Raw genomic sequence first — 16,407 nt, forward strand, 5'->3', positions numbered from 1 at the left:
AAATTCCTATTGGCTGTTTGCTAGAACCAATCATATAAGATACACCCATTTCCTATTACCTTTTATGGGAGACAAAGAGCTATATTTCCTTCTATCCATAAATTGCAGACAAGTAGCCATATATCTTACATTTGCCTTGACAAGGCACCTTAATTACCAGATCACCTTTTGCCCCTGTTGCCCCTGCATTCCAAAACAAATGACTAAAACAAATGGCTCGTGGTATTAAATTCTATCTAAACAGAGATCTTGGGTTCACATTCTCACACACCATCAATGAAACAAGAATCTAACATTTCTTACTTTCTAAATCCTTTGCCTAATTACATTAAGCCAACAAATCTCATACATAACATAGATAGCTTTTTAGAAGAAAAGGCCTTTGCAAAGTAAAAAAGGAACTCAGTAAAAAGCAGCTTCAAAAGAAGCCTCTTCAGTTTACACCCCCCCCTTTCCCAGCCAGCTGCTTTTCCCATTAGCTTTCCCCAAAATTTATTGCCCTTTAACTCTCTCAGTATACCTTAAACCTTAGGAAAATATGGCTAGAGTCTGATGAGAGGCACATGGTATTATTTTCTGTTAAACAATAAATCTTACTATTTACCAACTCTTAATTAGTGTTTTTGCAGCTTGATTGTGAATATGTAGGGTCAGTGTAAGCTTTGCTCCCAGCCTGTAATTCCCTTTTACAACTTTGAGAAACTTGTCTCCTGCTACTGCTATAAATCAGGGGGGCCCTTGTTCAGGAGAGCAGGAAGATAAACAACTTCCAAAGTACTTAGCCAGCTGGTTTCTGCCTGGCATGAAACATACAAACATTTGCAAGTATATCTTTAAGATCAGATGCCTCAAAGCTTCCTTGGCCTAGCTGTGTATCTTCATGGCTCAAATGGAACCATGGTTCAAATAGTACTATGACTGTGGGTTTTCAAGCTTTGCTATAGGAACCCTTTCCTCATTGGCTTGCCTGCTGAGGTACTCCTAAATATCTGCCATTGACTCCCTTGTGTTGCAGAGCATTCTGGGACATATTCCAGAGAAGGCACAGTACATATAAGTACTGGCCAGGCCTGCGGGGCCTCATTGTCACGCATCAACTGAATAATCTTGTGAATATGTCAGACCTAGACCCTGTAATCATGATCTGAGGCCCTTCTTCATATGCCTCCTCTGTGAGAGGTCCAAACAGGAACAACATAAGAACAGGCCTTTCCTACAGTGGGTCTCCTCTTGTGGAATGCTCTCCCCAGAGAGACTCACCTGGCACCTTCTCTACATATCTTTAGATGCCAGGTGAAAGCATCCCTCTTCTCAAAGGCCTTTGGCTAATTAAACTTTCTGTGGCCTTTTAAATTATTGGGGGAGCCATTGTTTTTGTTTGTTACTATGGTATGTATTTTTATGTTTTTATTGTAAACTGCCCTGTGATACTTTGATTGAAGGTGGTATAGAAATTTAATAAATCATCATCACCCATGGTGGGTAAAAATGTTTTTTTCTGGGTGCCTTGGTTTCATTTCATTTTTAAAAATTAAATTAAATTATTTTATTTTATGAATAATATTAATTACAAAAAGTTAAAGAGAAAAGAAAAAGAAAGAAAAATAGTATATAAAACATTTTAAAAGACAGAGAAAAACAACAAAAACAATATACCTCAACCACCATTACAGATCTTTTCTTTGGGAACGTTGAGAAGCTTTTCAGAACCCTCAGGTTTCCCTAGAACACAATTTGAAAACTACTACTCTGGCATATTTTTCTTTCCTTCAAGGCACTATGACTTTGTGATGTGGCCTGGTTTTGCATAAGTGTTGTGCTGCTCAGGCAATGAGAATTTAGAGAGACACAATTCAACAACTACAGTGTTGCTTCAGAAGAGAGCTGCATTTTAAGTGTGTTGGAACACGCCCCCCCACCCAATCTTTCACAAACTATTTTTGTTAAAAGTTCTGGCTCTCTTTCTTTCTCTCTCCCCCTCCCTCCCCCACCTTTTGCAAAGCCCGTTTGAAGTGAAATTGACCATGAAATACCAAAGCTAGGCCAACAATGCTAATACATAGTTGGCAGAGCAGCAAATGTTTAGGCAATATCTTTGAGATGACATGCCAATGAAGTCTGTAAGCAATTGTAGCAGTTTTGTCATCAGCTGAACGTCAAACTTCAGTAATATTTCCCAAACCAAATATGCAGTAGAAGTTGTCAGTATATCATCTTTTACTCTTTTCTTTTATGGAAACTTGCCCGAGAGTTAACTTTTTAAAAATGCCAAGTGAAATTTATGACTTACCCTAATGTCTTGCCAGATGTTAGCTGTGACTGAAGTGAGAGACTATTTCTGCAAAGTTCATTAGGACTTTGAAGTCAGTGGCTGCTGTGAAATTCTTTTGTGTGTGTCAATGTGACTATTAGCTTGAGCTAATTGGTTGTGTGCAGCTATCCGTACCTGTACACATGAATCCTTTGAGACAGAAAATGGCTTCCTTCCATATGTGGTGAAATGTCAGCCGTACCACGTACTCCTGGTCCCATCCATCGAGAGCATTGCTTCTTAAAACTGTGACTGATAGCTCAATCCTATACCTGTCTACTTAAAAAGTATAAATGGGCACCCCCAATTAGGCTGTATGTGATTACAGCCTAAATCATTTGCTGTGAAATAAAGACAGACTTTGGGCCATCAGTATTCTCCCCAGCCTTTTCTTTCTTCTCTCTCCCCACCCCCACTGCCTGGCCAATTTCCCATAATTCCCAGTCTGAGGAAGGGTCCCCAATAAAAAGGCCTCTGCCTAATCTATGTCAAATGAAAATCCATTTTGAAAGATTCTATACTGCTGTTCAGGTAGTATATACTAGGGCAGTGTACAGCATGATAAAAAGAATATTGCATTAAAATAAATCAGTACATACGAATTAGGAATCACTGGTGTGGTTGCTATGGCTCAGGTCCAATTATCCCTGCAGAAAGACCATTGGAAGTTCAAAAACTCATTTGTTTCTTGAGATTTGGGGGTATAGTCCAGTTAACATGATATTTGCTTGGGTTTTGCCGCCGTGTTACTGTTGACCAACTTTCTCTGTTAGTGCATTTCCAGGTTTTTCAAAACGATAAAATATCCTTGGCATTACATTTACATAGAGATAGCAGAAAGCCCAAATGATGCTTGCTTTCCTGACCAGATGGTTAAATTAAAATAAGTGAAATACCTGGTAATTGTGCTGGTTATCTAATGATAACCTCAAAATCTTGACTGAGAGGGGCTATTTTACCTTGGCTCTGAGCATGTGCAGTGGCCTTGTGATTTGGTGACACCGTTACATTCCATGCTGAAAAGTTTCTGAGAGAGAAATTACTAGCTTTTGCAAAATGTGTTTCTTTTCTCCTGTAATTACTGGGTTCTTTTGTGTGTGTGTGTGCAGACTTGCTTGCACAAGTACAAATATGCTGATCTCTAATGATTTCCCCTAACAGGTGGGTCAGGGAGTTTTTGAATGAAGAAAACAAAGGCTTGGATGTTTTGGTAGAGTATTTGTCTTTTGCACAGTATGCAGTCACGTAAGTAAGACCCGGCTTACGCAAAGCAAAACATTACAGTGTAGAGTGATTTGCTGTTTTGGCCTTGTTAGTGCATCACCGTGCACTAAAGCATGAACACCCTTTAGTGCAATAGTTTACTGTTCTAGCAATTGATGGTCTTCCAAAGATTGCTGCCAGAAATCTCTTCTTTGTGGGGTTACACAGTGCACTGCTTGTCTTAGTATGTTGTATCAGCAGCATATAGGAAACACTGGATACTGCACTTGTTTGTTCCTTTATGCTGAGATGATTTCGGCCTTCTGCATACTTGTCCAAAGTAGATAGTTCCATACCTTCAGAACATACCCATTCAAATGTTCCATGGAAGCAGTTAAAGCAAAAGCACAAGTGAATCGTAGACCTCTTAGGGGCACAGGAAGCACTTTTGCCCAGTATTGTCAAGTCTTGCATTAGTTGTCCAAGGTCCAAGGTTTTCCCCATCACCTGCTACCTGCAATCCTTTTAACAAAAAATTCCAGTGCTTTGAACCAAGGGTTTTCTACATGCAACACATCTACTCTGCTGAGCAATGGGCCCTTTCCAAAGCTTTTATACCTCTAATTTCCCTAAGTGAGATTTCATATCTTAAGATGGAGTAGGTTTGCAGTCTTACCATGGCTGAGACCAGTGAGTTCCACTTGGTATGCTATGGCAGAACTGCAGAAAGCAGAACCACTTTGCAGTCAAGCTTCTTCTTCCCACTCTCAAAGTATTTGAATTAGCCATGAAAATAGATACAATAAGATGATGGCGGTGGTGTGATTGCTAGTACTGGGCAGAAACTGGGAAGCGCTAGGAGTCTTATGGAGCTACATGCTGTTAGCTCCCCATGAGAAATCCCCTTGCAGTGTGGATCTATCGGGGAAGCAGGGGAGAGGAAGATGGGCCCGAACTGTGCTTCATTCAGTGTCCTGTTTTGCTTCTGTGCTGTCCGGTCCTGAATGTTCTGAAGCAGCGATGGGGAGCCTGGGGCACTCAGGATGCTGCTGGACTACAACTCCCAGCATCCCTGACCATTGGCTTAGCAGACTGGGGCTGATGGGAGCTGCAGCCCAACAGCATCTGGAGGGCTTACAGATTTCCCATCTCCACTTCAAAGGAACTTGAATTCAGCAACGGGCAAACAAGTTTCTGCTTTACTTGCAGTTCTCCTGGTTCAGGGCCTCAGGTTCTTAAGACGAAGAGAAATGTGATTTGGTTTTTAGGACACATACAGACAAAGGTGCTTGGGAGAGACAGTTGTTTTGTTTGAACTGGAACAAAGTTAATGGCAGGACATTACTGATTTGGGGGGAAAGGCACGTTGCAGGAAAAGAAGTGCTTGCTTTAAAGACTTTCACCTCCTATATTGAACCAAGAGCAAGGCGTTTTACTTGTTGTTTACTTTTCCCTAACATGGCATGCATGGAGAATAACCTCAGAGCATATAAGAAGGGAAGAGATGGCTCCGCTTTCAAAGAGTAGTGCATTGAGTAAGGGCTGGGGAAAAATAAAACAAAGGAAGAGCAGAAATGATTACATTAAATGCATTGCATATGTTTGGAGTTTGGTCTTGGCCATTATACAGGGATAGATTTGAAACTAAATTAGAAAGCAAAGCTAATTGATTTAAAAAAAAATAAAAAAAAAAATGAAGAGAGCCGTGGAGACTTGTTTTCCTCCAACAAATCAAGCAGTTTTGAAGTTAGAAAATCTGGATAAGGTTGTAAGATTCTTTCTCAGTTCTATCTGCACGATGGCCCTCTCCCTGTTTCTCAAGATCCAAATTTACTGTGAAACGTACGTGTAACTAGCACTCTGTTTTTAGCTCAAGGGGAAATATGTTACAGTGCGCTCTGTCACTCTATTGTTGACTGTAATCAGCTGGGACAGAGTAAATCTGCAGATGTTCAGCAGCAGGAAGGAAAAAGTTGTCTACGTCTCTCTCTTCTTGCTTACTTTCTCTTTTCTCTTTTTGTGTTTTGCAAACCTGCATTGAAATGTTCATTTCCGTTTAGATTTGACTTTGAAAGCTTGGAAAACAACATGGAAAACTCAATGGATAAATCTAAGCCTTGGAGTCGATCCATTGAAGACCTCCATCGAGGAAGTAACCTCCCCTCTCCCGTTGGCAATAGCATTACCCGCTCTAGCAGACATTCTACTCTACGGTAAGAAAGCAAGGCAGCTCCAGGGAACAAGATGGCGGCTTCATGCAGGAGAGAATTCAGTTGAATATTACATATTTTGAGATTGACACCAATCCTCATTATACAGTTTACATATTTTGACGACTACTTAGCCAAACTTCACAGGCTGTGCTTAATTAAATTAAAAATTATCTGAGGAAGCTAATTATTTATAATGTAGTGAGCCGAGTTCGTAGTTTGCTTGTGGTGTTTTTTTATTTTGCAGGTGATTGCTTGGCTAATAATTAGCATGCCCCTAGGAGTGCTTTTTTTCTTGGTGTTGTGAAATTAATGGAGCGATAAGGCTGTTGTCCCATACCTGCTTAGCACGTTCCTGCTGAACTCAATGAGGCTTCCTTCAGAGTAGACACCTGTAGAGTCCTTCCACATTGAAGAGTCATCTGGTTACATTTCTAAAGCAAACAGCCTTTTGGAGAGCTCTTACTACGCTCTGGCATGGATATACCAAAGAATAAATAAGTACTCAGAACTGATTTGACCAAGGCTGGCAAAATCTTCAAACTATTACATGCCAAACCCATTACGTGTGATATTTACTATATGGAGGAGGGGGAGGAGTGGAAGCCCATTAGGTGGATCCTCCCAACAGTATCTAAAACCAGTCAATTTATTTTGACTCCTGAGGCAGAAAACCTTGGAAGCACCTCTCTCCGTCCTTGGTAGTAAAAATAAGAACAGTAATAAATTGACTAACTACCAGTTTGCTACCCTTTCATGACACTCTGAATCTGTTTCATGAAGTGGCTATGTTACTCTGTTTAATGGTAGATGGCCCTTCCAATTTGTTATTTATTTAAATGGAACCTCTTTGTTCTTTCTCATTTCCTACATTACTCCCTATGGCCTTTTACCCTCAGAAGGGAGAAGAGAAGCTCTCTGGCTCAGCAGGATAGTGGGTGGAAAGAAAGGAGGACTGTTTGGGCATGAGTGCAGAGCAGAGGGACTAGACTGCAGAGAAGCAGCCTCAGGCACTTCTCGTCTCCTTCCCCTTCGTTCTCTTCCTTCCCTCACACTTGAGGAATCAGTCTGTCAGCCCACCATCCATTTCATCTTCCTTTTTCCTTCCCTCCCATCCAACTTGTGCCCTAGAAGCTCTCTCTCTTTTAGCGCTCTCTTAAACAACTCTCCCTATGCCTATGCTCTTTGCTTTTGGGGAGCTGCTGCTGCTGGTGTCAGCGCAACGCAAGGTCAAGGCGAGGCATTGCTGAGGGCCACCACCAAGTAGGCCGAGATCTGCTCAAGGTCCCTAGTTCAGCTCCTCTGAAACAGCTTCTTCATCGCTGCTTATTCTTCAGTGGTTATCATGTAGTATCTCTTGCTTAGTATCTATCTGTGGTGGGATCTTCCCTCTAGTACTATTTCCCTTAGCACTTACTATTCCCTCTAATACCATGTAGAAATATCAGTATGGAAAAACTATGCCACTATTGCATAGTTGCTTTTCTTGGAAGTAGTGAATGCCTGATCAGCAGGAACTGCTCATGCACAAGCTAATTTTCCTAACGATTTACCTCAATGCAGCCTGTTTTTTATTCAATGCAAGTATCCGTCTTAAGGTGGCTATTGATAGTAAATATCAAATTGCTTTAAGTTCACTGCTCCTTTTTGAATATTGCTGGCTGACATCAAAAGTAAAGAAGCTTTCAAATCACTAAGGGTTTAGAATTTAAAATTTTATGCTGCCTCTTTCACTCCTTTTCTTGGAACTTCGACATTAAACAGTCAGGCTGCATCAGCGGACTTAGAACAGATTTAGCCCATGCCATTGATTCAGGCTTCAGAAGCTTGGAGAGAATCAGAGGACTGATAATTTGCAAAAGAGATCCATGCAACTGGAATGAAGAGTGCAGAGAAGGAAGATCAAATTGTTAGGGCTAGTTTTTGATCTGGAAAAAGCGGAAGAGAGAAGGTAATATCAAAAACGTCTTCAGTGGGCCAAATAATTTGAATGCTTTCAAGGGGCAAGGCAATTGCTTATAGGGTGATACCCAGGAACAGCTATGCAGCAGCAGTTCATGCACAGTTTGTACACTGTAGATCCATTTAAGAAAGCAGGGCTTTAAAACTTCATAAATCAGTAGTAGATGGATTTTGGTCGTGTTCTTCCTTGAACCCCCATTGGAAGATAGTTGTAGCAGAAATACAAGTGTGCATTACACATTGCTTACATTTTCTTTCTCTCCTCCTCTCCATCTCCTTTTTCATATGCGCCGCCCACATTGTATACACCTTCTCTTTGCTCTATGTCAACGGCTTCTCCTGTGCTTTCCTTTCCTTTCCCTATGGCATCATTTTCTTCTTCTTCTTCCTCACTTGCCTTGTTCTTTTCTCCTCCATGCTCATCCATGCCTCAAAATGCCATCAGAATGGTTTGTCTGCCTGAACAACTTCAGTTCAAACGCCGCCAGAGCTGCTTTTCACACAACTGCCTCTGGAGTGGCTTCAGTTTACACTCTACTGGTGAGGCTTCAAGCCGGAAAATCTCGTAAGTCGTGGGTGTAAAAGCTATGCCCAGAAAATAGAATTAAAAAAGCTGACTGGTACATGGCAGCAGGCTCCCTTGCACTGCTTGCCATGTGTTATAATGAAGGTGGACCACATGTCATTCATGAATGGTTCCAGCTAGAGGAACTTTCAGTGTCTGAGATGCGGATTATCTCATTATATCTAATATACTGATACTTACTTCTGTATTTGTGTGTGTGTGTGTGTGTGTGTGTGTGTGTTGGCAGCAGTGGTGGTGGTGGTTGATTTTAAAAAATAAGACAGGAATTTGAAGTAGGAATTCCCCGTAGCTTGTGGTTAGTTATAAATAAACCACAAAATGTACACTGTTGTCTTTCAGCTTTTATTGGCTAGTATTCCATCATATATTAGTTTTCTTAGTATGGAATTTTAAGGCTTTCGCTTTGGCCTGTTCTGAGGCCCATGTCACTGCTATCAAGGGGAACGTTTTGTTTTATTTTTTAAACGTTCCCAAAGATTTGTTTCTGGTTTGCTAGCCTAGTTCAGGCCATCTCCAGCATTCTAATCTTGCTGAAGTCCCAAAAGGAATTATAAATCGCACCTTCCCAGATATTCCTTCCTCAGGTATGTGTAGTTGTTAGAGAGCCTCTTTTCAAAGCTAATGTGTTAGTCAAAGCAACCCACTGTCTCATGTGATCTTTATTATGGCCTACCAAAAAAAAAAGGGGGGCTCTGTGCAGTTGACTCTAATGTACCGTCTTCATACGAGACAAATGTTTAACATGCATAGGACTGCACTGTATCACCCACACCTTCCACATTTGTGCTGTAACGTTCACAACCTCACTGCAGAGGCAGAAAAGCAGCAGAGGCGACAACAATGTATTAATTGCTTCCCTTTTTGTTCTGCACTCCCTGCGGGTCTACCTCCAAGGCAGCACTTTTGTTGCAACGATACTGTAATTTCTGAGCAACCAAAGTGCGGTATTTTTCTACTTGGGGAAGCACATTTATTTCTTGCTGTATAGAATGTCAGAAGCACCTCTTGCCTAATGTCTGTTGATCAAGTTATTGAAGGCAACACGCCCTCTGTGCCCTACCACTGCTCCCCTGAGGTTGCTGCTGCTTCTGAATGAGCATTCGCTTTCTGTTTTTCATTGTTGCCATCACAGCTGGCAATTTAGGCGAAAAAGAGGCCATCCTTCCACAGCAAAGTTTTCCTCTCTCCAGCAGGGCTCTGCTTCCACATTCCCCAGTGTGTTAAGTCCCTGCAAAATCATTTGCTGAAAATGGTGGAGTGGATGGAGTAGGCCTATTAAAGCAACAGGGTTTCACTTAATCAAGACTGTTTTAAGTCCCATTGATTTCTGTGGTTTAGCATCGTTACGTCTGGATCGAATCCCACATCGTGAGCATTTGAGCAGTTGTGCTGAAAAGCTTGAAATGGGAAAGATGGTTCACGCTGTCTAATACCTCTGTACATGCATGTACGCAAAGGTGTGGGGCGGGGGGAAAGAGGCTACTATGAACTCCCCTCTTCATGCAGAGAAGCAACAGCTATTTCTCAACAACAACAAAATGTGCTGTTTTCATCAGTCCTAATATAATAGCTACCTGTTCTATATCGTTTTTAAGACTTTTGAAAGTGCTTCATTGGCATTACCCATACAACAATATAAATTTTTGGGATCGCAGTAGTGTGCACTGAGGCTGAAAGATAGTGGGATTGCCTGAAAATCTATGGCCCTGGTGAGCTTTGACCTGGGTGCTTTGCAGCTCATTCTCTGGAAGTAAGAAAACCTCTAAAGCTAGAGAAATATGGACAGGGTGGATTTCTTCCCACCCTCAAGGCCTCTCTAGCTTTAGAATGTGCCTTTGAAGGAGAGAAAGAAAAAAGCACAAGTGAAGGGCAAAAAGGGAAACATGTGATATTAATTACTAAAATAAATATATTATCAGAGGCATCATCTCTGACTTGCAGCAGAAGAAAAATGAAAATCAGCAGCTCGTCTAAGAGCTTTTCTTTGCCCTAACATTTGGTAGCAAGAAATGAAAAGAAAGCAGTGAAAGACAAGGGGGCATAATCTCACCCACCCTAGATTCAGTTGGTGTGTGTGTGTGTGTGATGTCAAGACCTCCTTTAAGTGAAATGTCTCCACTGGGTACCAGTGTTTTCTGCCACTATAAAGCAAACAAAACAGAGGGAATGCTGAAGATAGAGATACACACTAAAGCTCTGATATCTGCTGACAGTTGAAAAGCACCAAAAATATGCCCACATCTTACAGCCATTGTCAAGCAATAAACTTGAGGCTAAGTCATGCCGCATAAGCAAAGATCAAGAGCAACGTTCTGTTTTCTATTCTCCTTAATATATATATGTTTCTGGGCTATGGATCTTTATCCACAAAGTCTCAGAAACAATCCCCACTTGTTTCTCAACTGCTGAGATAGAGGAACCTAATGTGCTGATATGGCTTGCAACCTAAGATACGGTGACATGTTAATGAAGTTCACAGAAGGAATGTGTCTTACTCCTTCTCTCTCTGCAGCCTCTTCTAAGAGTTGGGTGTGGGGTCCTGAACAATGTGGGATACTGCACAAGGGGTTGCTAGTGGAAGTTGGAGTGGGGAATTGTCCAAAATTGAATGGAGGCACACCCAAGCTTGGGCCCTTGTCGTCTTCTCCAGCAGCTCCCTTCACCCCATCCCAGATTTGTTCAGGAGGGCCACTGATCCTCTGGAGAGACTTTCTGAGAATATGGGGATAGGGGCTGCAGTGGAGAGAATGGAAGTGAAAATTTCCTTTGATGACCTTACTTAAGTTTATCTTAATTTTAGCATCTATAACAACAACAACAACAACAACTTATTATTTTTACCCCACCCATCTGGCTGGGTTTCCCCATCCACACTGGGCAGCTTCCAACAAAGATTAAAAATACATTAAAATGTCACACATCAAAAACTTCCCTAAACAGGGCTGCCTTCAGATGTCTTCTAAATGTCTCTTTGACAGCTGATGGAAGGGTGTTCCACAGGGCGGGCGCCACTACCGAGAAGGCCCTCTGCCAGTTAATGTAATAATTGAAATGGATAACTTCAGGGAATATCCACACACATATTCCACATTGCTCATAGCACTGAGAAATAAACATCCAGATTAGGAATTTTCAGTCTGTTCCACTCCTGTAGCTGGTTAATGTAAAGTGTTTCCTTATTAACAGAGGCCCTTAAATAAGTGTCCCTTCAGCTTGGCTGTAGATTTGCCAGCTGTAATGACTCTTGCCTGGTATTCAGCCCAGAATACTCAGTTCACCAACAGAAATTGGTGTTAATTTTCCATTTTGGAAACCTGGATGGATTACACAGTGACTTTTTTCTTAATAGGAGTGTAGGGGGGTTAGGGGCAGAGTGCCCCAGATGATGAATGGGAAGAAGACAATAGCCTCTCCTCCTCAGCTGACCAGACAGATGTCTCTTTGTGTTCTATGTCTGGGTGTATGCAAGAGAGTGGTGTGGTTGCACCCACCACTGGTATCTGGCCTTGGAGGATTGGCCCAAGGGTGAATGTTGTCCTCAAGTCACCTCCGGACTAGAAGGGCCTTCCTTGGCAAGGAGATCCAGAGTTTGAGGGCAATCAATGAGAAGACCACCTATCAAATTCCTACCCAAACACTTCAGGTGTTGATGGAACAGAAAGAAGGGGCTCTCTCAGAGTTCTTACAACCCAGGCAGGCTTGCATGGGAGAGCACAATCTTTTAGATAACCTTAGAAGTGGTGCACTTGAGTCCAGAAAGCAAAATGAGCTTTGCCCTGTATTTACATGCTCAGTCTGAGAGCTGGCCTGAAGGGAGTTATACCGCGGAGTCCCAACTCATATGTTCTTTAATAGCATTCCATTTTTTAAGTAGCTGTTCCTGGTTCCATTTATGATAATATTTTAGTAGAAGAGGGTGGCTAATAAAAATGGGTAGTTATATGAACATTGGAAATTATGGCAGTAATGCACTTTTTAAAATAGCTTTTCCAAGCTGTAGCATAAACTAGCTTAGACAGTTGACATTAGAGCTGAAATAACATATATCATGTGCTGCCACGATGAAGCATATATGAGCAGTGAGGAACTGCTGCACAGCACAAGATAATATTTTATTTCATCTTTCCACCTATCAGAAATATATATTTTTCATGAATGTACCCAGGTCTTTTTCACTCGACTATTTATTCTCAGCAGAGAGTATACAGCTACATTTACCGTACTTTTCGCACCATAGGATGCACTTTTTCCGTCTTAAAAACTAAGGGGAAAAGTCTGTTGCGTCCTATGGAGCGAATGCAGGGGGGAGGCAGGCAGGAAAAGCCCCCAAGAGCCCCACACAAGCTTCACGCGGCTCTTGCGGGCTTTTCCCCAGGAGGGAGAAGGGACAGACACCGCCAGTCAGTCCCTTCTCCCTCCTCTAGAAAAGGCTTGCGCAACCTCTGCAGCCAGGGGGAAGCTGCGCAAGGCTAAAGAGGAAGCCGGGGCAGCGAGCGCGATCCATCCCGTTCGCTGCCCTGGTTTCCTCTTTAGCCTTGCGCGCCACTCCAGCCGGGCGGGGGAGGCTGCGCAAGGCTAAAGAGGAAGCTGGGCAGCGAGCGCGATCCATCCCATTCGCTGCCCTGGCTTCCTCTTTAGCCTTGCGCGCCTCTCCGTGATCCACCAGAGGTAGATCTTAACCCTTGCCTCACCTAGGAGCTTCTCTGGGCAGAAATTCCCTCAGCTTAAGTGGGGTGGGGGAAGTGTGGCAGGTAGGGGGGTACCTACCTAGACACTGAAGCCAGTGTCTCTCTGAGACACTTGTGTGAAGTGGCTTGGATCTCCTGCCGCAGAACTATAGGACTGTATAGAGTTGGGGGGGGCCACCCGAGGGTCATCTAGCCCAGCCCCCTCACAATGTAGGAATCACAGCTAAAGAACGCCAGGCAGATGGTCCCCCAACCGCTGCTTAAAAGCCTCCAGTGGTGGAGACCCCCAACACCTTCTGAGGTCATAGAATTGCAGGGTTGGAAGGGAACCCCAGGAGTCATCTAGTCCAGCCCCGGTGGACAGTGGGCACGATCCATCCCATGGCGCAAGGCTAAAGATGCTGCGCAAGGCTAAAGAGGAAGCCAAGGCAGCGAGCGGGATGGATCGCGCTTGCTGTCTTGTCTTCTTCTTTAGCCGCGCTGGAGAGGTTTAGCTCCTGGCTGGAGAGGTTGCGTGGCTATGGATCCCGCTCGCTGTCTTGGCTTCTTTGCTCTTTGGGGCTGGGGGGGGGTGGAACCCGGGCCTCCCCCGCAGCCCCGAGAAGCTCTGGGAGAAGCAGACAGGCTGCTTTTTCCCCCTTGATTTCCCCCTCTTAAAACTAGGTGCGTCCTGTGGTCCGGTGCGTCCAATAGAGCGAAAAATACGGTATTTATTTTGTGTCAGAGGGAGATATCAATTGTTTGCTATTTCTGTTCATTGCAAATTTAAGTAATATCTAATGTACAATGCCCTGATTTATTGACTGACATTTGAGTCAGAGATACATGTTTGGAGAAAATTGTGAATCTCACCCTGTGAAAGCTCTCAGAACAGTGGTGTAGGTGTGGTCCTGAATTATCCCTCCCTCCAAAGTTTCAGATTCAGTGTTCAATAAATGGTATAGGATATGAATTTTCCCCAAAATATGTTGGTCTGAGGCACCAGCTGTCTTTGATGGACTGGCATGCTTGCTTATGAGAATATCCAGTGAGAACAAAGGCTGTGATGTTCTCATATCGAATTTAATTATCACATGATGGTAACTGCCAATGAGACCTGGCAGAGAGTTGGTATAGAACAAATGGAAACATTTTCTCTATTAACATGAAGCTCGGGAATATTGAATGTCTGTTTCTTTCATACTGGTAAGTAAGGTTTTCAGTTTAAATGCAGACACCATGATAATTGCATCCAGACCTATATATTTTGGCTTCATATACTTCAACAAGACTTGCTCCTTGTGTAGTATTTCAGCCCCAGTTAAATTACGCTAGGATGATTTAGTAAGATGGCCATTAAAAGCAACAGCTAAAACAATTTTAGAATAATTAGCTTTTATTTGGCTAGGTTGAATAGTGCTAGGTTGTTTTATTTGGCAATTAGAAAGAGCAGGTTATTAAAAAGCACCTAATCTATGAACATTTATATCCGCATGTTAAAATGATACTGTAGATAAAACATGTTAATAAAAGTATATTTTTCCTAACAATGAAGGTTGTTGTTGTTTTTTAAATGCAGAGTGCTGTTGTAACTTGACTAATGAAAACAGTTTCCCATGCATATTAAATAAGTAAATGGAGGCCATGGAAGAACTGGGCCTGGGTCCAACGTGTGTGTGTGTGTGTGTGTGTGTGTGTTTGTGTTTCTGTAGAATCCAAGTATGTAATAGCACTTCTAAGCTTAACCATCCAACCAACCATGGCAGCCGATATGATCTGTGTAAACTTATTATTACAGGACCTTTAGAAGGAGGCTCTGCTTTAGCACAGAGCTTTATGGGGTGGGGGGATGAATGGAGAGCTGATAGAATTTTACATGCAGGGCTGAGTGAGGGCAGGAAAGCCACAGTAAGCTAGTGGGCACCAAACCCAGGTTCTTGAGAATCTCAGCTTTTGTTTATCTTTCTCCATTTTAAAAAGGAAGTCTTTAGCCCTTATAGTCATGAATATACACTTGAATAAGTGCTGTGCTAACTAGGGGTGGTGGCAGGGGGTTTCTTGCCAACTCTACAGCCCTGCTGGCCAGGGTGGAACGTGGGTGGAGGTGGTGGTAGTTCTCCACTGTCTTGTGGTGCCAACTCCAGGCTAGTGAAGCAGAGGGGCCCGGATTAAACCCTTTACTAGGAAATGGGATGGCTCTTTATCCTACCCATGACTTATGACAACTTCTGTCAGCAGCAACACTGCTGGTGGGCAGGGTGTGCTCTTCTTTCCACCGTCACAGATCAGGGGTTAGCATTGCTTTGAAGATATGTGAGCAAAGTCTGCAGAAATACTGTAAAACTGAATCGGGTGCTGAATTTCTAGTGTGGTGGAGGTTGAAGCTACAGTCTCGGGGAGAATCTGCTGTGGATTTTCAGTGTACATGTAGGTTTGCTCTCTGTGCAGCTCGAGAAAATCCCCGTTAAAGTGTTGAATATGCTTGTATGGAACTCAGTTGTGTAGGCAGATACAAGATGAAGCCAAATAACATCGGTGTTAACGTTTCCTGCCTTTCATGCAACATGTAGCTCTTTGGATGAGTGACACTTGGCAAGAAACTGACAGCTAGAGAGTTTATTCGGAAAGAATGTATGGCTTTGCTAGGACCTAAAGTACCACAGCAGTGATTAAGTGATTACTCCAGACATCGTGCATTGATGGAGTGCCAAGACCTGACAGGTGCCAGGTTGTAATCACAATGTAAACAGCTGCTAAACTAGCACATCTTCGCTTGTTGTTGCAAAGATGTCGGCTTTCTTAGTGCATCTATTAACCTCAGAAAAGGTAGAAGGACAGGTGCTTGAGAGGATGCAGAAATACTGGGAATTACTGTATTCCAAGCCTTTTCTCATAGCATAAAGTCCTTTGAGTTTGTCACACAACTGAATAATAATAATCCAACTGAATCCAGATCTGTTGTATAATGCACCAGTTAACAGTTCTACTGAAATGTCTTCTAACCGTTCCAACTATGATTCCATGGTATGATATGAAGCTAACTTGGTTAATTTGCTCATGACACTAATACGAACATTTTGCAGCAACTGAAATGCTGATGCAAGACTGAAATGCTGCTGCTGTTATTATTTTGTTGTGTTGTTGTCATTATTAATAATGAGACTGCTTGCGTATCTTCACAGGTGATGGCAGAGAACGGATGGAAAATCAGTTTTTGTTAATAGCCAAATGTCTTCTCTTTGCAGGTATAACACCTTACCAAGCAGAAGAACACTTAAAAATTCAAGATTAGTGAGTAAAAAGGATGATGTCCATGTCTGCATCATGTGTTTACGTGCCATCATGAATTACCAGGTAACTAAACTTTAGTTCTTTTGGAAACTTATTTCAATGGGATGGATTGTGTTCTTTCCCTCAGTAAAGGAAGCAAGTGTCCATGCTTATAAAAATGTAGTAGGCTGAGTCATG

At 42.5% G+C, this 16,407-nt stretch overlaps 1 protein-coding gene across 5 annotated transcripts in view; it reads left to right on the forward strand.

The window, feature by feature from the left end:
• FMNL2 (formin like 2) overlaps positions 1-16,407 on the forward strand; it is a 192,956-nt gene that overhangs the window by 132,276 nt on the left and 44,273 nt on the right. For all 5 annotated transcript variants that reach the window (XM_079993242.1, XM_079993244.1, XM_079993243.1 and 2 more), the window contains exons 5-7: positions 3,473-3,556; positions 5,575-5,727; positions 16,185-16,293. In XM_079993242.1, coding sequence (XP_079849368.1) covers positions 3,473-3,556; positions 5,575-5,727; positions 16,185-16,293 — 346 coding nt within the window. The remainder of the gene's footprint in view (positions 1-3,472; positions 3,557-5,574; positions 5,728-16,184; positions 16,294-16,407) is intronic.

The sequence above is a fragment of the Podarcis cretensis genome (genome assembly GCF_951804945.1).
Source record: "Podarcis cretensis genome assembly, chromosome: 1".
Lineage (NCBI taxonomy): Eukaryota > Metazoa > Chordata > Lepidosauria > Squamata > Lacertidae > Podarcis > Podarcis cretensis.